Below are 23,257 nucleotides of genomic sequence, written 5' to 3'. Positions count from 1 at the left end.
GATAGTCACTAGGCCATCAGAGCTGGAAGTAAGTCTCAGGCTGTCACAACAATCCAAGTAAACAGGCTGGAGGATGCCCTGAGTTTTGCTTCAAATTCAGTGAGAGAAGTCAGTGAGTGGCTGGGTCTTAGGGAGACAGGAAGTGAGTTACATCTGGTGAATATGCAGAAAGGTGTCAAAAGAAAAGACTTATGAGCTTGTCAGCTGATTAAGAAACTTCAAATTATATGAGGTTTAACATCTGTTAAGGATTTGCTAGAAAAAGGTTGAATTATTCTTTTTACAGTTTATGATAAGATCTTTTTAAATTGCTTTTATATATATATAGATTTGTCTTATTTTCTTTTGTGACTTTGGAATATTGTGTGCAGTTCTGGTCTCCTTCCTATCGGAATGTTGCAGTCAGACTTGAAAGGGTTCGGAAAAGATTTCCAAGGATGTTGCCAGGGTTGGAGAGTTTGAGCTACAGGGAAAGGTTGAATAAGCTGGGGCTGTTTTCCCTTGAGCGTCGGAGACTGAGGGGTGACCTTATAGAGGTTTATAAAATCATGAGGGGCATGAATAGGATAAATAGACAAGGTCTTCTCCCTGAGATCGGGGAGTCCAGAACTAGAGGGCATAGGTTTAGGGTGAGAGGGGAAAGATATAAAAGGGACCTAAGGGACAACTTTTCACATAGAAAGTGAAGCTTGTATGGAATGAGCTGCCAAAGGAAGTGCTGGAGGCTGGTATACTTACAACATTTAAGAGGCATTTGTATATAAATAGGAAGGGTTTAGAGGGATATAGGCCAAGAGCTGGCAAATGGGACTAAATCAGGTTAGGGTATCTGGTCTGCATGGATGGGTTGGACTGAAGGGTCAGTTTCCATGCTGTATATCTCTATGACTCTATGATTCTATAAATGTATGTTCTATTTTGAAAAATACACTGACAGCTGCATGCCAGTACATTCAGTAACTGACTCCCAGAGCAACCAAATTACAAACATAAATCTGATGTGTATTAAGCCAGGTTTCACTCTGGAATCTGACGAGTCTGGTATTAACCTTGAGTTGGTATCGTAAATCAGGGAATTAGGGATAGCATAAAATTTAAAGAAGGGGCCTACAAATTGGCCAGAAATAAAAACAAGATCTTAGTGGGTGGCACGGTGGCACAGTGGTTAGCACTGGTGCCTCACAGCGCCTGAGACCCGGGTTCAATTCCTGACTCAGGTGACTGACTGTGTGGAGTTTGCACATTCTCCCCGTGTCTGCGTGCATTTCCTCCAGGTGCTCCGGTTTCCTCCCACAGTCCAAAGATGTGCAGGTCAGGTGAATTGGCCATGCTAAATTGCCCGTAGTGTTAGGTAAAGGGGTAAATGTAGGGGAATGGGTGGGTTGCGCTTCGGCAGGTTGGTGTGGACTTGTTGGGCCGAAGGGCCTGTTTCCACACTGTAAGTAATCTAAGCAGATGGGCCAATGGGCTCAGAAGTGGCAGATGGAGTTTAATACAGATAAATGCGAGGTGCTGCATTTTGGGAAAGCAAATCTTACCATGACTTATACATTTAATGGTAAGGCCGTAGGGAGTGTTGCTGAACAAAGAGACCTTGGAGTGCAGGTTCATAGCTCCTTGAAAGTAGAGTCACAGGTAGATAGGATAGTGAAGTAGATGTTTGGTATGCTTTCCTTTATTGGTCAGAGTATTGAGTACAGGAGTTGGGAGGTCATGTTGCGGCTGTACAGGACATTGGTTAGGCCACTGTTGGAATATTGCGCCTGCTCCTTCCTCAGGTAGTTCCACATCTTCACTAAGGAGCACACAAATAACAGATCAGAAATGTCGGGAAATATACAGGGTTTAGTGAGAGGGAGGAACTGAAGGAAATCAGGTTTGGAAGGGAAATGATGTTGGTAAAATTAATGGGATTGAAGGCTGATAAATTCCCAGGCCCTAGTAATCTACATCCCAGAGTACTTCAGGAAGGGTCTTAGAAATAGTGGATGCATTGGCATTCATCTTCCAAGATTCTACAGTCTCTGGACTAATTCCTGCAGATTTGAGGGTAATGTAAGTGCACTATTTAAAAGGAGGTGGGGAGAAAACAAAATTATTGAGCAGTTAGCCTGACATCAGCTGTGGGAAAAATGTTGGATTCCATACTAAAAGATTCAGTAACTGAGCACTTGGAATACAGTGACAGAATCATCATGGATTTACTAAAAGGGATATCATTCTGGACAAATCTATTGGAGATTTTCAGAATGTAATGAGTAGGGTTGATGATGGAGAGCCAGTGGACCTGGTTTTCATGAATTTTCAGAAAGCTTTTGATAAGGTCCCACATGAGAGATTAGCGTGTAACATTAAAGCACGTGGGATTGGGGGCAGTGAATTTAAATGGATAGAAAACATTGGCAGACAGGAAATGAAGAGTAGGAATAAACGAGTCTTTTTCTGAATGGCAGCCAATGGCTTGGACTCCAGTTATTCACAACATTTGATAGGAGCAAGAGTGACAGGGGAGTTGTTAGGGCACCTTTCACTTCCCAAATACTGACTGGGATTACGAAAGCTCAAGCACTTTAAATGGGTCAGTTTTTGTCCAATGTGTGCAGGAGGGCTTCCAGACACAGTATATAGACAGGTCAACAAAGGGCGAGGCCACATTGTATTTGGTACTGGGTAATGAACCCGGCCAAGTGTTAGATTTGGAGGTGGTTAGCACTTTGGTGATAGTGACCACAATTCGGTTATGATTACCTTAATGATGGAAAGGGATAGGTATATACCACTGGGCAAAAATTACAGCTGGGGGAAGGCAATTACAATTCAATTAGGCAAGATTTAGGATGCATAGGATGGGGAAGGAAACTGCAGGGAATGGGCACATTAGAAATGTGGTGTTTATTCAAGGAACAGATACTGCGGGTGCTTGATAAGTATGTACCTATCAGGCAGGGAGGAAGTGGTTGAGTGCTGGAGCTGTGGTCTACTAAGGAAGTTGAATTTCTTGTCAAGAGGAAGAAGGACACTTATGTTAGGATGAGATGTGAAGGCTCAGTTAGGGCACTTCAGAGTTACAGGTTAGCCAGGAAAGAGAGAGCCAAGAGGAGCCAGGAGGGGCTATGACAAATCGTTGGTGGATCGGATCAAGGAAAACCCTAAGGCTTTCGATTGGTATATCAGGAATAAAAGAATGCCGAGAGTAAGATTAGGGCCAATCAAGGATAATAGTGGGACGTTGTGCGTGGTGTCAGAGAAGCCAGGGAAAGTGCTAAGTGAATGCTTTCCGTCATTATTCACACTAGAAAAAAACAATGTCGAGGAGAACACGGAGAAACAGGCGACTAGACTAGGTGGGATTGAAGTGCATAAGGAGAAAGTGTTAGCAATTCTGGAAAGTGTAAAAAATAGATAAGTCCCCTGGTCCGAGTGGGATTTATCCTAAGATTCTCTGGGAAGCCAGGGAGGAGATTGCTGAGCCTTTGGCTTTGATCTTTATGTCGGCATTGTCCATAGGAATAGTGCCAGAAGACTGGAAGATAGCAAATGTTGTTCCCTTGTTCAAGAAAGGGAGTAGAGACTACCCTGGTATTATTGATGGATGGATGGATTGGACTGAAGGGTCAGTTTCCATGCTGTATATCTCTATGATTCTATAAATGTATGTTCTATTTTGAAAAGTACACTGAGAGCTGCATGCCAGTACATTCAGTAACTGACTTCCAGAGCAACCGAATTACAATCATAAATCTGATGTGTATTAAGCCAGGTTTCACTCTGGAATCTGATGAGTCTGGTATTAATCTTGAGTTGGTATCGTAAATCAGGGAATTAGGAATAGCATAAAATTTAAAGAAGGGGCCTACAAATTGGCCAGAAATAAAAACAAGATCTTGATCAGATTGGCCTTACTTCGGTTATTAGATTAGATTACTTACAGTGTGGAAACAGGCCCTTCGGCCCAACACGTCCACACCAACACGCACCCACCCAGATCCATTCCCGTGTGTTTACCCCTGCACCTAACACTATGGGCAATTTAGCATGGCCAATTCACCTGATCTGCACATTTTTGGATTGTGGGAGGAAACCGGAGCACCCGGAGGAAACCCACGCAGACACGTGGAGAATGTGCAAACTCCACACAGTCAGTCGCCCGAGGCGGGAATTGAACCCGGGTCTCTGGCGCTATGAGGTAGCAGTGCTGACCACTGAGCCTCCATGCTGCCCATTATGGGTAAAGTGTTGGAAAAGGTTATAAGAGTCAGGATTTATAATGATCTAGAAAGGAATAAGTTGATTAGGAATACTCAACACAGTTTTGTGAAGGGTAGGTCGTGCCTCACAACCTTATTTAGTTCTTTGAGAAGGTGACCAAACAGGTGGATGAGGGTAAAGCAGTTGATGTGGTGTATATGGATTTCAGTAAGGCATTTAATAAGGTTCCCCTTGGTAGGCTATTGTACAAAATACAGAGGCATGGGATTGAGGGTGATTTAGCGGCTTGGATCAGAAATTGGCGAGCTGAAAGAAGACAGAGGGTGGTGGTTGATGGGAAATATTCATCCTGGAGTTCAGTTACTAGTGGGGTACCAGAAAAATCTATTTTGGGTCCGCTGTTGTTTGTCATTTTTATAAATGACCTGTATGAGGGCATAGAAGGATGGATTAGTAAATTTGTGGATGACGCTAAGGTCGTTAGAGTTGTGGATAGTGGCAAAGGATGTTGTAGGTTATAGAGAGACATAGATAAGCTGCAGAGCTGGGCTGAGAGGTGGCAAATGGTGTTTAATGCAGAAAAATGTGAGGTGATTTACTTTGTCACTTTGGAAAGATTAACAGGAGTTTGGAGTACTGGGCTAATGGTGAGATTCTTGGTCATGTAGATGAGCAGAGAGATCTCGGTGTCCATGTGCATAGATCCTTGAAGGTTGCCACCCAGGTTGATAGGGCTGTTAAGAAGGCATCTGGTGTGTTAGCTTTTATTGGTAGAGGGATTGAATTTTGGAACTATGAGATCATGCTGCAATTGTACAAAATTGGCCGCAGTTGGAGTATTGCATACAGTTCTGGTCATTACATTATTGGAAGGATATGGAAGCTTTGGAAAGGATTCAGAAGAGATTTACTGGGATGTTGCCTGGTATAGAGGGAAGGTCTTAAGAGGAAAGGCTGAGGGACTTGAAGCTATTTTCGTTCGAGAGAAGAAGGTTGAGAGGCGACTTAATTGAGACATAAGATTAGGGTGAAGGTTAGATAGAGTGGACAGTGAAAGTCTTTTTCCTCAGATGACAATGGCTAGCACAAGGGGGCATAACTGTAAATTGAGGGGTGATAGATGTCGGACAGATATCAGAGGTAGTTTCTTTACTCAGAGAATGGTAGGGGGCGTGGAATGCACTGCCTGCAACAGTAGTAGACTCACCAACTGTAAGGGTGTTTAAATGGGCATCAGATAGACATATGATCGACAAGAATGGAATAGTGTAGGATAGATGGGCTTCAGGTTGGTTCTGCAGAGCAAAGCAACATCGAGGGCTGAAGGGCCTGAACAGCTCTGAATTGTTCTATGTTCTGTATGCAATAATCATGTAGATGGGGAACTAAATGTAATCTCTCCAGGTTTGCAGACAACATGAAGCTGGCTGGGAGGGTGAGCTGTGGGAAGCATGCAGAGATGTCTCAGTGGGAATTGGACTGGCTGAGGGAATGGGGAACTACATGGCAGATGCAGTATAATGTGGATAAATGTGAGGTGGGGTGGGGGTAAGGGTCAGGAAGGCAGATGGTGATCTGAATGGGGACAGATTGGGAAAGGGACAGGGGTAATAGCACCTGGGTGTCCTTGTACCCCAGCCTCTGAAAGAAAGCGTGCAGGTACAGCAGGCAGTGAGGAAGGGAAATGGGATGTGGGCCTTCATAGTGAGAGGGTTCGAGTCCAGGAGCAGGGAGGTCTTGCTGCAATTATACAGGGCCTTGGGGAGACCACACCTGGAGTATTGTGGACAGGTTTGGTCTCCTTATCTGAGGAAGGATGTTGTGGTGATGGAGGGAGAGCAGTGAAGGGCTACCAGACTGATTCCTGGGAGGGCAGGGTGGATGAGCAGCACTGGAGTTTAGAAGAATGAGGGAATTAGAAGAATCTAGAAGAAACCGATAAAATTCTAACTGGATGAGACAGGGGAAATGCAGGGAGGATGTTTGTGATGACCAGCGAGTCCAGAACCAGGGCTCACAGTCAAAGGGGATGGAGCAGGCCATGTCAGACTGAGATTATGAATAGTGATCTTATCGAACCCTGTACCACCCAAATGTGTTCTAGAGAGAGACCAATATAGTTTGAGAGTGATACAGTCATAGAGCTGTACAGCTCACAAACAGACCCTTGGGTCCAACTCATCCATGCTGACCAGATATCCTAATCTCATCCAGTCCCATTTGCCAGCAGTTGGCCCATCTCCCTCTGAACCCTTCCTCTTCATATACCCATCCAGATGCCTTTGAAATGGTGTAATTGTTCCAGCCTCCACCACTTCCTCTAGCAGCTCATTCCATTCATGCACCACCCTCTGCATGAAAACGTTGCCGCTTAGGTCACTTTTATATCTTTCCCTTCTCAGTTTAAGCCTTTACCCTCTAGTTGTGGACTCCCCCACCTTGGGAAAAGGACCTTGCCTATTTACCATATTCTTGCCCGACATGATTTTATAAGCCCCTATCAGGTGACCCCTCAGCCCCCACCCTATTCAGCCTCTTCCTATAGCTCAAATCCTCCAATCATGACAACATCATTTGAAGGCGGCACGGTGGCTCAGCGGTTAGCACTGCTGCCTCACAACACGAGGGACCCAGGTTCAATTCCTGCCTCAGGCAACTGTCTGTGTGGAGTTTACTCATTCTCCCTGTGTCTGCATGGGTGTGCTCCAGTTTCCTCCTACTGTCCAAAGGTGTGCAGGTCATGTGAATTAGCTATGCTAAATTGCCCATAGTGTTAGGTGCATTAGTCAGGGGAATGGGTCTGGGTGGGTAGCTCTTCAGAAGGTCGATGTGGACTTGTTGGGCCAAAGGGCCTGTTTCCACACTGTAGGGAATCTAATCTAATTCTTGCAAATCTTTTCTGAACCCTTTTGGGTTTCATAACATCTTTCTTATAGCAGGGAGACCCGAATTGAATGTGGAGTGATTGAAGCACAGTCAGCCAGATGGACATCAGAATATGAGTTCTCTCATTGAGGCTGTTAACCTGGGCTGGTCAGGGAGTCCTGGCTGATTGATATAAACAGGAGTGTGAGGGGTTTTGCTCACTCTGAGCTGGATCAATGACATGTACCATGCATGTGTAAATAAAAGGTGACTTGGTGATGGGATACCAGCCTTTGTGGAGTATTTCAGAATGTAGTATTCTAAAATTGGCCTTACCAATGACCTGTATAGCTGCAACATGACTTCCCAATTCCTATACTCAATGTACGGACCAATGAAGGAAAGCATACCAAACGCCTTTATCACACCCTGCCCACCTGCGACAGGAACTATGAACCTGCACCCCCCAAGGTCTTTTTGTTCAGCAACACTTCCCAGGACCACACCATTTTGTTTATAAGTCCTGGGTTGAACAGTGTGATACAGTGGAAAAGCACAGCGGGTCAGGCAGCATCCGAGGAGCAGGGGAGTCAACATATCTGGCATAAGCCCTTCATCAGGAATGTGTGGGCATAGGGGAGCTGAGAGATAAATAAGAGGGTGTGGATGGGGTTGGGGGGGAAGGTAGCTAGGAAGATGATAGGTAACTGAAGGTGGGAGATGATGGTGATAGGTTGGAGGAGAGGGTGGAGCATATCAGAAGGAAGGTGGGCAGGTGGGACAGCTCAAGTGGGCGATGCTGAGTTGGAGGGTTGGATCTGGGGTGAAGTGGGGGGAGGGACGATAAGGAAATTGGTGAAGCCAACTTTGATGCCACGTGGTTGGAGGGTCCCAAGGTGGAAGACTTGCGGCATCAATATGACATCTCCACTCCCCCCACCTCATCCCAGAGCCAACCCTCCAACCTGGTACTGCCCACTTGAACTGTCCTACCTGTCCATCTTCCTTCCCACCTATCCGCTCCACCCTCCTCTCCAATCTATCACCATTACCCCACCCACCTGCATCTACCTATCACATTCCCAGCTACCTTCCCCCCAGCCCCTACCCAGCCCTCACATTCCTGATGAAGGGCTTATTCCTGAAACATCGATTCTCCAGCTCCTTGGATGCTGCCTGACTTGCTGTCCTTTTCCAGCACCACATTTTTCGACTCTGATCTCTAGCATCTCACTTCCTCACTTTCCTTGTATAAGTCCTCTCCTGGTTTGCCTTAACGAATTGCATTTGCTCACATTTATCTGAATTAAACTCCATCTACCATTCCTTGGTCCATTGGTCCATCCAATCAAGATTCTGTTGTACTCTGAAGTAACCTTCTTCACTGTCCAATACACCTCCAATTTTGGTGTCATCTGCAAATTTACTAAACTAGTCAGATACAGAACTGGAAGTACCAACCAACACAGAGACATATAAATACCAGGCAGGACAGAGCACCAACACCTTACCAAAGACACACTGATATTGTCACCTAATGAGGCAACAAAACCTTTCCAGGCAAACACACCAGCTTGGCAAACAAATCCATTACTTCATCCACAACCCGAGCTACATATCTTCTCAAGAGCTCCTTCCTCATTTATTAACATCCAAATCATTTCTATAAATGATGAAAAGCAATGTACTCAGCACCGATCACACCACTGGTCACAGGCCTCCAGCCTGAAAAGAAACCCTCCATCAGCACACTCTGTCTCCCATCTTTGATTCAGTTTTGTATCCAAATGGCTAGCTTTCCCTAAATTCCATGTGATCTAACCTTGATAATCAGTGTACCATGCAGAACCTTGTCAAACACCCTGGTGAAGTCTATATAGACAAAGTCTGCCACTCTGCCCTCAATCTCCTTTGACATCTCTTCAAAGGACAACTCAATTCTTTCACAACTCAATCAAGTTAGTGAGACCAGGCACAAAGCCATGCTGACCATCCGTAATCAGTCCATGCTTTCCAAATACATATAAATTGTATACAAATCGTACACCAAATACATGCCCCCCACTCTCCCGCTTGTGGGGTGGCACAGTGGCTCAGCGGTTAGCACTGCTGCCTCACAGTGCCAGGGACCCAGGTTCAATTCCAGCCTCGGGCAAATGTCTGTGTGGAGTTTGCACATTCTCCCTGTGTCTGTGTTGGTGTCCATCCAAAGATGTGCAGGCCAGGTGAATTGGCCATGCTAAATTGTGTTTGGTGCATTAGTCAGAGGGAAGTGGGTTACTCTTCAGAGGGTCAGTGTGGACTTGTTGAGCCGAAGGGCCTGTTTCCAGACTGTAGGGAATCTAATGTAATCCTGGCCCTCAGGATTAGATGAGATTAGATTCCCTCCAGTAACTTACTTATCACTGATGTCAGACTCATCAGTCTATAGTTCCACAGTCTTAGGGCTAGAGGGATCAAAGGGTATGGGGATAAGGTGGGAGCAGGATATTGACCTGGATGATCATGACCATGTGTATTGAACAGGCTTGAAGGGCCAAATGGCCTGCTCCTGCTCATACTTCCTATGTTTTTGTGTTTCTATGCAAGATGAAAATCTATTGAAATAAATCACTAAATCTCAAAGAAACCGTACATGATGGTTCTGGGAGGCCAAACCAGGAGAGTTGTGGTGAAGTATGTTACACAGATTGGACCTGCCCAAATGGCTTTGACTGTGGCTGAGACAGTCCCAGGAGTAGGAGATGGAACAGTGGATTATTTAAAATGCTGAGTAAGCTACACTGAAAGAATTAATGGACAAATTAGAGGTAGAAATAAAAACCAGGTCCTTAACAGGTTTTGATAAGGTTGAAGGGCTTACCCAGCATTTCGAGTTAAAAGAGGGGAAATCTAAAATTGATATGTCACCATGAAAAATAGCTCTGATTCAGCAAACATGAAACACTTGAATTGAAAGAGAAAGAGAAGGAGAGAGAAATGCAGGTCCATTGACCTCATCAGAAAAGCAGGTGTCCTGTGAAGCTACAGCTTCTTGTCCCCCCCATGACTTAGCAATGCCCAAAGCCCTGGACCTGGACCTGAACCTGGACATACTGGAGGTGGCTCAACCTTTACTGCCTTGAGTCCTGCTCAAAGAGTTCTCATTACCTTATAGAACATATAGAACATAGAAGGATACAGCGCAGTACAGGCCCTTCGGCCCTCGATGTTGCGCCGACCGAGTCCTACCTAACCTATACTAGCCCAATAACTTCCAAATGCCTATCCAATGCCCGCTTAAATGAACATAAAGAAGGAGAGTTCACCACTGATACGGGCAGGGCATTCCATGAACTCACAACCCGCTGTGTGAAGAATCTACCCCTAACATCTGTCCTATACCTACCACCCCTTAATTTAAAGCTATGTCCCCTAGTAACACCTGACTCCATTAGCGGTAAAAGGTTCTTAGTATCTACCCTATCTAAACTCCTAATCATCTTATACACTTCTATCAGATCTCCCCTAAACCTTCTCTTCTCCAATGAGAACAGCCCCAAGTGCCTCAGCCTTTCCTCATACGATCTTCCCCTTCTGGAAAGGCGCATCGGAGAACGTTACGGCAGATCATCTTCCTCTCACACTTTCAGTTGTAGGCCTAATCTTCCAGTATCTATTCCTGAACATAGATTATCTCACTTCCCCCATGACCTGACCAAGGTAATAATCGTCAAATTATTTCAGGTCAAAATCATAAGGCTGTTCCGTGAGTTTAAAATCACAGCCTGTGATATGTTTCCTCATCCATTCCCAAAAAGCAAGGGATCAACTTCTTCCCAAAGTGAAAAGACATGTCCTGGTAGGATATTGAAGGATCAGACCCAGGAATCCAGCTCACCATCAGAAATATACACTTGTGAACCTTGTTGGGATTTTATGCCTGCCTTTTGATTGTCTTTCCTTTCTGCAGGTGAATCTGGGGTTGGCAAATCTGCTCTCATTGAGGAAATGCTTTCAAAGCTTCAGAAACCCAAAGGTTCACTGATCCAAAAAAAGACTATCCTTGGGAACATCTTCCTTTACAACGAGATGAAACATGAGAGGTGAGCTGGCATTGACCACAGGCAACGCTGCCGTTCATAATGAGGTGGTGGATCAGCTACATCGTCCATCCATTCCCTGTTGAGACATTTAATTGATTCATAGGAATCATGTGACCCTTGTTAGCAAGTGGTCAAGTTACTATGGTGCAGCACTCCTCAGTACTGACCCTCTGACAGTACAGCACTCCCTCAGTACTGTTCCTTTGACAGTGCAGCACTCCTCAGTACTGGCAGTCTGACGGTGCGGCACTCCCTCAGTACTGACCCTCTGACAGTGCGGCACTCCCTCAGTACTGACCCTCTGACAGTGCGGCACTCCCTCAGTACTGACCCCTGACAGTGCAATACTCCCTCATAACTTCCATACATGCACGAGAAGGAAGCAATTGGCTCTTCTGTGGGATGGTTAGGGGAATGCCACACAGAGGGTCAGTAACTGAGGGAGTGCCGTACTGTCAGAGAGTCAGTGCTGAGGGAGTGCCGCACCGTCAGAGGGTCAGCGCTGAGGGAGTGCCGCACTGTCTCTTTTCAAGACAGAAGCAAAGAGGTGAAGAAGGCATTTGGTATGTTTTTCTTTATCGGTCAGAGTATTGAGTACAGGAGTTGGGAGGCCATGTTGCGACTGCACAGGACATTGGTTAGGCCACTGTTGAAATATTACTTGCAGTTCTGGTCTCCTTCCTATTGGAAAGCTGTTGTGAAACTTGAAAGGGTTTAGAAAAGATTTACAAGGATGTTGCCAGGGTTGGAGGATTTGAGCTACAGGGAGAGGCTGAACAGGCTGGGGCTGTTTTCCCTGGAGCGTCGGAGGATGAGGGGTGACATTATAGAGGTTTACAAAATCATGGATAGGATAAATAGACAAAGTCTTTTCCCTGGGGTCAGGGAGTCCAGAACTAGAGGGCACAGGTTTAAGGGGAAAAATATAAAAGAGACCTAAAGGGCAACATTTTCACTCAGAGGGTGGTGCATGTATAGAATGAGCTGCCAGAGGAAGTGGTGGAGGCTGGTACAATTGCAACATTTAAGAGGCATCTGGATGGGTATATGAATAGGATTCTCCTGCTCCTCGGATGCTGCCTGGCCTGCTGCACTTTTCCACCGTCACACTTTTCAAATCTGGTCTCAGCATCTCACTTTCTCCTATGGGCCGGGTGCTCGCAGAAGGGACTAGATTGGGTTGGGATATCTGGTCAGCATGGGAGGGTTGGACCTAAGGGTCTGTTTCCATGCTGTACATTGCTGTGACCCACTCAGCACTGACCCTCTGATAATGCAGCGCTCCCTCAGTACTGACCCTCCGACAGTGCGTTACTTCCTCAGTATGGACCCTCCGACAGTGCGGCACTCCCTCAGAGTCCTGGCGAGTGTTGCTGAACAAAGAGACCTTGGAGTGCAGGTTCTTAGCTCCTTGAAAGAAGAGTCACAGGTAAATAGGATAGTGAAGAGAAAATGCTGGAAAATCTCAGCAGGTCTGGCAGCTTTTGTAAGGAGAGAAAAGAGCTGATGTTTCAAGTCTAACTGACCCTTTGTCAAAGCTAAATAAAGGGAGAAATAGGGAGGTATTTATAAAAGGCTGAGAGAAGGTGAGCTGAAAATGTGTTGCTGGAAAAGCGCAGCAGGTCGGGCAGCATCCGAGGAACAGGAAATTCAACGTTTCGGGCATAAGCCCTTCATCAGGAATTGAGAGAAGGTGAATCATGGCTCCAGAAGCAAAGAGGTGATAATGACAGTGCATGGAGAGGGAGATTATAGGGAGATTAGGAGCTGTGAATGACCAAAGCTGAAGCCAGTGCTATGCGACAAAATATGTGGGGGATGTGGGGGATGGGTGAAGCAGGGGCAAAATGGAAAACAGGGGAGAAGGGTAGCAAAGGGGGAAGAGGAGAGGAGAAAGGTGATGGGAGAGTGGGGAGCAAGAGAAAGAGAGACAGTGCAGAGGGAGTGCCGCACTGTCGGAGGGTCAGTGCAGAGGGAGTGCCGCACTGTCGGAGGGTCAGTGCTGAGGGAGTGCCGCACTGTCGGAGGGTCAGTGCTGAGGGAGTGCCGCACTGTCGGAGGGTCAGTGCTGAGGGAGTGCCGCACTGTCGGAGGGTCAGTGCTGAGGGAGTACTGCACTGTGCGAGGGTCAGTACTGAGGGAGTGCGGCACTGTCAGAAGGTCAGTACTGAGGGAATGCCACACGCCGAAGGGTCAGTGCTGAGGGAGTGCCGCACTGTCGGAGGGTCAGTGCTGAGGGAGTGCCGCACTGTCGGAGGGTCAGTGCTGAGGGAGTGCCGCACTGTCGGAGGGTCAGTGCTGAGGGAGTGCCGCACTGTCAGAGGGTCAGTGCTGAGGGAGTGCCGCACTGTCGGAGGGTCAGTGCTGAGGGAGTGCCGCACTGTCGGAGGGTCAGTGCTGAGGGAGTGCCGCACTGTCGGAGGGTCAGTGCTGAGGGAGTGCCGCACTGTCGGAGGGTCAGTGCTGAGGGAGTGCCGCACTGTCAGTGGGTCAGTGCTGAGGGAGTGCCGCACTGTCAGTGGGTCAGTGCTGAGGGAGTGCCGCACTGTCAGAGGGTCAGTGCTGAGGGAGTGCCGCAGTTAGAGGGTCAGTACTGAGGGAGTACTGCACTGTGCGAGGGTCAGTGCTGAGGGAGTGCGGCACTGTCAGAAGGTCAGTACTGAGGGAATGCCACACGCCGAAGGGTCAGTGCTGAGGGAGTGCCGCACTGTCGGAGGGTCAGTGCTGAGGGAGTGCAGCACTGTCGGAGGGTCAGTGCTGAGGGAGTGCGGCACTGTCAGAAGGTCAGTACTGAGGGAATGCCACACGCCGAAGGGTCAGTGCTGAGGGAGTGCCGCACTGTCGGAGGGTCAGTGCTGAGGGAGTGCAGCACTGTCGGAGGGTCAGTGCTGAGGGAGTGCCGCACTGTCAGAGGGTCGGTGCTGAGCGAGTGCCGCAGTTAGAGGGTCAGTACTGAGGGAGTACTGCACTGTGCGAGGGTCAGTGCTGAGGGAGTGCGGCACTGTCAGAAGGTCAGTACTGAGGGAATGCCACACGCCGAAGGGTCAGTGCTGAGGGAGTGCCGCACTGTCGGAGGGTCAGTGCTGAGGGAGTGCAGCACTGTCGGAGGGTCAGTGCTGAGGGAGTGCCGCACTGTCAGAGGGTCAGTGCTGAGGGAGTGCCGCACTGTCAGAGGGTCAGTACTGAGGGAGTGCCGCACCGTCAGAGGGTCAGTGCTGAGGGAATGCCACACGTCGAAGGGTCAGTCCTGAGGGAATGCTGCGTTCAGTTGTGAGTGGTGGTATGAAAATGTAAGTTGTTTGTTGTACTGTTCTTGGACAAGTGAAACAAATGTATTTCTGTTTGTGTCCTTCTTGTAGCAGCCTGGTTGCTGGCATCAGCCATCTCACTGAAGGCTTCAGCAGAGAGACAGACCCTGCATCAGTCTGCATCGATGGAGGTATGTCACATCACCATAGAAACAAGGGAGAGAATGATGCTGGGTGTGACAGGCGCCTCACCTATCCTGGGAATACGTGATTGTGAGGAGTGTGATTGCTGTCATTTTCCGAATGTTATCCATCAGCTTGTCTGATTCACCCTCTTCCGCCTCCACTCTCAACATGCCCTCTGGTCGTGAGGTGAAATTAATTGCTTCACATTTTTTGACCTTGTCAAGTGCTTTGTTTTCTATAATCACACGGTGAGGACTTGTCAACAGGCTGTGAACGTTACCTGAAAGAATAATCTGGAATCCTGTTTTAGAAACAGCATGCCTCTCTGCAGCCACCAGGAAACATATGAAGCCACTTAAAGCGTAATCAGTGCTTCTTATTTGCATTGTAAAGTGGCAACAGTTCAAACAGGGAGCAACATGGTTTCAGTCAATCATTTCAAATGGTTCGTTCCCAAAGCAGTTTGTGCTCTTGTTCAGAGAACGTGACAGTGAGGCAGTTGAGGAGGTTTACCAGTAGAGTTTTCAGTTTATGTTGGAAGACTGGAAAAGCAAAGGGTCATTCAGTCAGCAGCAGGGAAGGTGATGGGCCTAGGGTTTGGAGGGACTAAAGAAACCCTTGCTCTGTAACTGTGTGTGTTCTCCATGTCCACTCTGATGAAGAATCATCTCAACTCGAAAAGTTCGCTTGTTCTCTCTCCATGGATGCTGACTGCCCCAGTGTGATCTCCAGAATTCTTTTGTTTCCAGGACAGATTCCAGCATCTTCAGTAACTTGCTCCAACCAAGCATTCTCACATATCCAGGGATTTTCTTCATGGGATCAGAGTCTCCTGCTATCCTTCCACTCTGCATCCCAGATTCCAACCTCCCCAAAATCTCAAAACCTTGCTTTAATGATTTTGCCAAATAGTTTATAGAACATAGAACATTACAGTGCAGTACAGGCCCTTCGGCCCTCAATGTTGCGCCGCCCTGTCATACTAATCTGAAGCCCATCCCACCTACACCATTCCATGTGCTTCCATATGCCTGTCCAATGACGAATTAAATGCACTTAAAGTTGGCAAATCTACTACTGTTGCAGGCAAAGCATTCCAAACCCTTACTACTCTCTGAGTAAAGAAACTAGCTCTGACATCTGTCTTATACCTTGTTCCCCTCACTTTAAAGTTGTGTCCCCTCGTGTTTGCTGTTCCCATACTTGGAAAAAGGCTCTCCCTGTCCACCCTATCTAACCCTCTGATTATCTTGTATGTCTCTATTAAGTCACCTCTCAACCTTCTTCTCTCCAACGAGAACAGCCTCAAGGCCCTCAGCCTTTCCACCTCAGGCATTCCCTCCATAACAGGCAATATCTGAGTAAATCTCCTCTGCACCCTTTCCAAAGCTTCCACATCCTTCTTATAATGCGGTGACCAGAACTGTACACAATACTCCAAGTGTGGTCGCACCAGAGCTTTGTGCAGCTGCAGCATAACCTCCTGGTTCCGGAACTCAATCCCTCTATTAATCAAGAGTAGTGTTCTCTAGTGTACTACCGGTGCCACGAGATAGCAAGACGAGGAACAGGGAGTGTGCACAGCTTAAAACGTGGCTGCGCAGCTGGGGTAGGAGGGAGGGCTTCAGATATGTAGATAATTGGGATGCATTCTGGGGAAGGTGGGACCTGTACAAGAAGGACAGGTTGCATCTGAACTGGAAAGGGACCAATGTCCTGGGTGGAAGGTTTGCTCGAGTAGTTTGAAAGGGTTTAAACGAGTATGGCAGGGGGATGGGAAGCTGAGCTGTATACCAGAGGTGAGAGTTGATGCAGATGAGGCAATAGCAAGAGGTAGACCAGCTAGTTGGAAGGATTGTCCTGGGAAAGAACCAAGGGATCAGTTAAAGTGTGTTTGCTTTAATGCAAGGAGTATCAGGAATAAAAGTGATGAGCTTAGAGCATGGATCAGTACCTGGTGCTATGATGTTGTGGCCATAACAGAGACGTGGGTTTCTCAGGGACAGGAATGGTTGCTGGATGTTCCAGGGTTTAGAGCATTTAAAAAGAATAGGGAGCGAGGTAAAAGAGGAGGGGGTGTAGCACACTAATCAGAGAGGGTATCACAGCTACAGAAGCTTCCATTGTCGAGGAAGATCTGCCTACCGAGTCAGTATGGGTGGAAATTAGGAACAGCAAGGGAGCAGTCACCTCGTTAGGGGTTTACTACAGGCCCCCCCAGTAGCAGCAGGGAGATGGAAGAAAGCATAGGTCGGCAGATTTTGGAAAAGTGTGGACGTAGTAGGGTTGTTGAAATGGGTGACTTTAACTTTCCCAATACTGATTGGAACCTCCTTTGAGCAGAAGATTTGAATGGAGCTGTTTTTGTAAGGCGTGTTCAGGAGGGTTTCCTAACTCAGTACGTTGACAGGCCGATGAGGGGAGAGACATTCTAGACTTAGTGCTCGGAAACGAGCCAGGGCAGGTATCAGATCTTGTGGTGGGTGAGCATTTTAGTGATAGTGACCACAACTGCCTCACATTCTACATAGCTATGGAGAAGGAGAGAATAAGGCAAAATGGGAGGATGCTTAATTGTGGAAGAGGAAACTATGATGCTAGGAAGCATGGATTGGGAGCAATTGTTCCATGGTAAAGGCACTATAGACATGTGGAGACTGTTTAAGGAACAGTTGTTGTGAGTGATGAATAAATATGTCCCTCTGAGACAGGCAAGAAGGGTAAGATAAAGGAACATTGGATGACAAGAGCGGTGGAGCTTCTCGTCAAAAGGAAAAAGGTAGCTTACATAAGGTGGAGGAAGCTAGGGTCAAGCTCAGCTCTAAAGGATTACAGGCAGGTGAGGATGGAGCTCAAAAATGGTCTGAGGAGAGCCAGGAGGGGCATGAGAAAGGCTTGGCAGGACGGATTAGGGCGACCACAAAGGCATTTTACACTTGTGTGAGGAATAAGAGAATGGCCAAAGAAAGAGTAGGGCCGATCAGGGATAGCATAGGGAACTTAGGTGTGGAGTCTGAGGAGGTAGGGGAAGCCCTAAATGAGTTTTTTGCTTCTGTCTTTATGAAAGAAGTGAATTTTGTAGTGAATGAAACCTTTGAAGAGCAGGTGTGCATGCTGGAATGGATAGAGATAGAGGAAGATGATGTGCTGAAAATTTTGTCAAATATTAAGATTGACAAGTTGCCAGGCCCGGACCAGATTTGTCCTCGGCTGCTTTGGGAAACGAGAAATGCAATTGCTTCGCCACTTGCGAAGATCTTTACATCCTCGCTCTCCACTGGAGTTGTACCTGAGGACTGGAGAGAGGCAAATGTAATTCCTCTTTTCAAGAGAGGAAATAGGGAAATCCCCGGCAATTACAGACCAGTCAGTCTCACGTCTGTCGTCTGCAAGGTGTTAGAAAGGATTCTGAGGGATAGGATTTATGACCATCTGGAAGAGCATGGCTTGATTAAATGCAGTCAACACGGCTTTGTGAGGGGCAGGTCATGCCTCACAAAACTTATCGAGTTCTTTGAGAATGTGACTAGAAAAGTTGATGAGGGTCGAGCTGTGGATGTGGTGTATATGGACTTCAGCAAGGCATTTGGTAAGGTTCCCCATGGTAGGCTCATTCAGAAGGTCAGGAGGAATGGGATACAGGGGAACTTAGCTGTCTGGATACAGAATTGGCTGGCCAACAGAAGACAGTGAGTGGTAGTAGAAGGAAAATATTCTGCCTGGAAGTCAGTTCCACAGGGCTCTGTCCATGGGCCTCTACTGTTTGTAATTTTTATTAATGATTTGGATGAGGGGATTGAAGGATGGGTCAGCAAGTTTGCAGACGACACAAAGGTTGGAGGTGTCGTTGACAGTATAAAGGGCTGTTGTATGCTGCAGCGGGACATTGACAGGATGCAGAGATGGGCTGAAAGGTAGCAGATGGAGTTCAACCTGGATAAATGCGAGGTGATGCATTTTGGAAGATCGAATTTGAAAGCTGAGTACAGGATGAAGGATAGGATTCTTGGCAGTACAGAGGGATCTTGGTGTGCAGGTACATAGATCCCTTAAAATGGCCACCCAAGTGGACAGGATTGTTAAGAAAGCATATGGTGTTTTGGCTTTCATTAACGGGGGGATTGAGTTTAAAAGTCGTGAGATCCTGTTGCAGTTCTATAAAATTTTGGTTAGACTGCACTTGGAATGCTGTCTCCAGTTCTGGTCGCCCTATTATAGGAAAGATGTGGATGCTTTGGAGAGGGTTCAGAGGAGGTTTACCAGGATGCTGCCTGGACTGGAGGGCTTATCTTATGAAGAGAGGTTGACTGAGCTCGGAAGATTTTCATTGGAGAAAAAGAGGAGGAGAGGGGACCTATACAAGATAATGAGAGGCATAGATGGAGTCGATAGCCAGAGACTATTTCCCAGGGCAGAAATGGCTAACACGAGGGGTCATAGTTTTAAGCTGGTTGGAGGAAAGTATAGAGGGGATGTCAGAGGTGGCTTCTTTACACAGAGGGATGAGAGAGCATGGAATACGTTGCCAGCAGCAGTTGTGGAAGCAAGGTCATTGGGGACATTTAAGAGACAGCTGGACATGCATATGGTCACAGAAATGTGAGGGTGCATACATGAGGATCAATGGTCGGCACAACAGGCTGAAGGGCCTGTTCTGTGCTGTACTGTTCTATGTTCTAAAACACTGTATGCCTTCTTAACAACCCGTCAATCTGGGTGGCAACTTTCAGGGATCTGTGTACATGGACATCCAGATCTCTCTGCTCATTTGCACTCCGAAGAATCTTACCATTAGCCCAGTATTTTGCATTCTGATTACTCCATCCAAAGTGAATCACCCCACACTTGTCCACATTAAACTCCATTTGCCACCTTTCAGCCCAGCTCTGCATCCTATCTATGTCTCTCTGCAACCTACTACATCGTTCATCACTATCCACAACTCCACCGACCTTGGTGTCGTCTGCAAATTTACTAACCCACCCTTCTAAGCCCTCATCCAGGTCATTTATAAAAATGATGAACAGCAGTGGACCCAACACCGACCCTTGCGGCACACCACTAGTAACTGGACACCAAGATGAACATGTTCCATCAACTACAACTCTTTGTTTTCTTTCAGCAAGCCAATTACTGATCCAAACTGCTATGTCTCCCACAATCCCATTCCTCCGCATTTTGTATAATAGCCTATTGTGGGGAACCTTATCGAACGCCTTGCTGAAATCCATATACACTACATCAACCGGTTTACTCCCATCTACCTGTTTGGTCACTTTGTCAAAAAAGTCATTAAGATTTGTTAGGCACGACCTACCTTCACAAAACCGTGCTGACTGTCCCTGATAAGATTTTTATTTTCTAGATGGTTATAAATCCTCTCTCTTATAACCTTTTCCAACACTTTACCAACAACTGAAGTGAGACTCACTGGTCTGTCATTACCAGGGTTGTCTCTACTACCCTTTGTGAACAAGGGAACCACATTTGCTATCCCCCAGTCCTCAGGCACTATTCCTGTAGATTTTTTTCCCTTTGCTCATTGACCCAATACCCATCCTTTCCATCTATCTATCCCCTTTTCATAATTTTGTACTCCTCAAGTCAATCTCCCCTCAGCGTCCTCTGTTCCAAAAATATCAAATGCAGTCTGAGTGATCTTCCCTCATTACTAAAATACGCCAATATCCTCAGAACTCTCTGGAGCGATTCTATCCTTCCCTTAATTTGGTGGCCACAGTAGTACTCTAGCTGGGGGCTAACTAGTATTTTTACAGGTCTGGCATATCCTCCATTTTTATTAGTTTGCGGGATGCGGCTATCACAGCCTACACCGTCTCACATCCTTGATGTGCTCTTGTAGCCACAGCTTTTAAGTGGCTGCACCACTTTAGTGTCTGTCACAGTAACCCCCAAGATGTTGATCCCAATGTGGGTATTCAGCAATGGTAGTGCAGTCAAGGGGAGATGGCTAACTTCTCCTTGATTGGAGATGGGCATTGTCCAGAAATGTTGTGAATGGCATGGATGGAGTGGAACGTATGAGGCTCAAATGGAGAGATCAATTACTGGGAGATACAGGTTCTAGGTGCAGGGGGTGAGGGGGCATGTTTAAAAGAGATGTGAGAGGTGAATGTTTCACTCAGGGTGGTGAGTGCCTGGAACGCACGACCAGAGGAGGTGGTGAAAGCATTCAAGAAGCACCTGGACAAAGATGTGAATAGGAAGGGAATAGAGGGATATAGATCCTGTAAGTGAAGACAGTTTTAGTGTGGAAGGGCAAAATGTGTTGGTGCATGTTTGGAGGGGTGAAGGGCTTGTTCCTGTGCTGTTGTTTGTCCTTTGTTCTGGATCTTTTCTTGAATTTGGTTGCAGATCCTTAGATTCATCTGGATTTAAAACATAGAACATAGAAAAAAATAGAAAAATACAGCGCAGTACAGGCCCTTCGGCACTCAATGTTGCGCCGATCCAAGCCCACCTAACCTACCCTACCTCAATAACCTCCGTATGCCTATCCAATGCCTGTTTAAATGCCATAAAGAGGGAGAGTCCACCACTGCTACTGGCAGGGCATTCCATGAACTCACGACTCGCTGAGTAAAGAATCTACCCCTAACATCAGTCCTATACCTACCACCCCTTAATTTAAAGCTATGCCCCCTCGTAATATCTGACTCCAAACGTGTCATCAACATGTCTGTCATCAGCATTAGATATGATTATGTTGTTGTCTCTGTCATATATGTTGCTCTTTTACCTATATTTTAAAGGCTCTTTGATTAGATTCAGCCCTCCCTTCACTGGTGATCTGAGGGATTTTAGCCCCTTGACAAACCAGGAATTGGGAGAAAGTAAGTACTGCAGAGTGTGGAGATCAGAGTGGAGAGTGTGGAGCTGGAAAAGCACAGGCCGGGCAACATCTGAGGAGCTGGAAAAATCCATGTTTCGGGTATAAGCCCTTCATCAGGAATGAGGCTGGTGGGCCAGGGGGCTGAGAGATAAATGGAAAGGGAGTGGGGTTGTGGGGAAGGGGGTAGGTAACTGAGAGTGCGATAGGTGGATGAAGGTGATAGACCGAAGAGGAGGGTGGAGCAGACGGATGGGAAACCAGGAATTGGATTGGTTCTACTTTCCAAACAGCTAGTGTCTGGTGGCTGCTCTCCCTGCAAATTAATTTTCTTCAACTCCATCTCTTGGACGGTTCCCCGGAGAGATGCTCTCTCTTTTTGTGTAGGTATTGTGTTCCACATTGAAACTGATCTGTGTGATGGACATGTCTTTTCTCCTCAGACTCTCTGACAAATCATTGAAAGCTATAAACCTGTGGTTTCCAGCCAGCTCCCCAGAGGAAAGAGTTTCTCTCTCCTTGCCACTATTTATAACCCCTTGTAGTTTTTGGATTATTGGTTCTGTGAAGACGGAGTGGAGAGAGGGAAGCTCACTCACACTAAGATGATCCTTTTTGCACAATGACAACTGCAGCAGGCATGAAAACTTTACATTTACCTACAGAAATTAACCCAACATCGTCTTTCCCAGCAATTTGGACATATAGGTGAGATCAACAAAAGACTGAAGGCACTAGATACTGCAAAGGCCCTAGGCATTGACAATATTCCAAAAATAATACTGGGGTGATGCTCTCAGCCAATCTGTTCCAATTCAGTTACAACACTGGCATCTCCCTGACAATGTGGAAAATTTCCCAGGTACGTCCTGTACACAAAAAGCAGGACAAATCCAACCCAGCCAATTACCGTCCCATCAGTCTACTCTCAATCATTATTAAAGTGATAGAAGGGGTCAGTAACAGCGCTATCAAGCAGCACCCGCTCAGAAATAACCTGCTTAGTGACGCCCAGTTTGGGTTCCCCCAGGGTCACTCAGCTCTTTACCTCTTTCCTGATGAAGGGCTTTTGCCCGAAACATCGATTCTCCTGCTCCTCGGATGCTGCCTGACCTGCTGTGCTTTTCCAGCACCACTGTAATCTTGACTCCTGACCTCATCCCAGCCTTGGGTCAAACATGGACTAAAGAGCTGAATTCCAGAGGGGAGGGGAGAGGGACAGCCCTAAACATCAAGGCTGCATTTGACCGAGTGTGGCATCAAGGAGCCCCGAGCAAAATATCGGGGGAAAGCTGTCCGCTGGTTGGAGTCATACCTGGCATATAGGAAAATGGTCATGATTGTTGAAGGTCCATCATCTCAGCTCCAGGACATCTCTGCAGGAGTTCCTCAGGGTAGTGTCCTCGGCCCAACCATCTTCAGCTGCTTCATCAATGACCTTCCCTCCATCATAAGGTCAGAAGTGAGGATGTTTGCTGATGATTGCACAATGTTCAGCACCATTCGCAACTCCTCAGATACTAAGCAGTCCACATCCAAATTCAGGAAGTCTTCATTTGGGTTGGGTTGGGTTGACAAGCAGCAAGTAATATTTACGCCATGTATGTACCATGCAATGATCATCACAAATAAAAGAGAAGACAGCCATCATCATTTGACATTCAATGGCGTTACCATCACTGAGTCTCCCCACTCTCAAGATCTGGGGGTGGGGTGGGGGAGGTACCATTGACTAGAAACTCAACTAGACCAGACATATAAGCAGTTACAAGGGCAGGAAAGAGACTAACATTTCTGCAGTGAGTAATTTGCTT

The 23,257-nt window shown here is 46.8% G+C and overlaps 1 protein-coding gene across 1 annotated transcript in view; it reads left to right on the top strand.

Annotated features, from left to right (window-relative positions):
• LOC132832876 (dynein axonemal heavy chain 6-like) overlaps positions 1-23,257 on the top strand; it is a 670,564-nt gene that overhangs the window by 330,528 nt on the left and 316,779 nt on the right. The window contains exons 41-42 of the mRNA XM_060851082.1: positions 11,027-11,159; positions 14,519-14,598. Of these exons, the coding sequence (XP_060707065.1) occupies positions 11,027-11,159; positions 14,519-14,598 (213 nt within the window). The remainder of the gene's footprint in view (positions 1-11,026; positions 11,160-14,518; positions 14,599-23,257) is intronic.

The sequence above is a fragment of the Hemiscyllium ocellatum genome, chromosome 3, assembly GCF_020745735.1.
Source record: "Hemiscyllium ocellatum isolate sHemOce1 chromosome 3, sHemOce1.pat.X.cur, whole genome shotgun sequence".
In the NCBI taxonomy this organism is placed as follows: domain Eukaryota; kingdom Metazoa; phylum Chordata; class Chondrichthyes; order Orectolobiformes; family Hemiscylliidae; genus Hemiscyllium; species Hemiscyllium ocellatum.
Note: the sequence above shows the minus strand (reverse complement) of the source record. Positions and strands in the feature narration are given on the sequence as shown.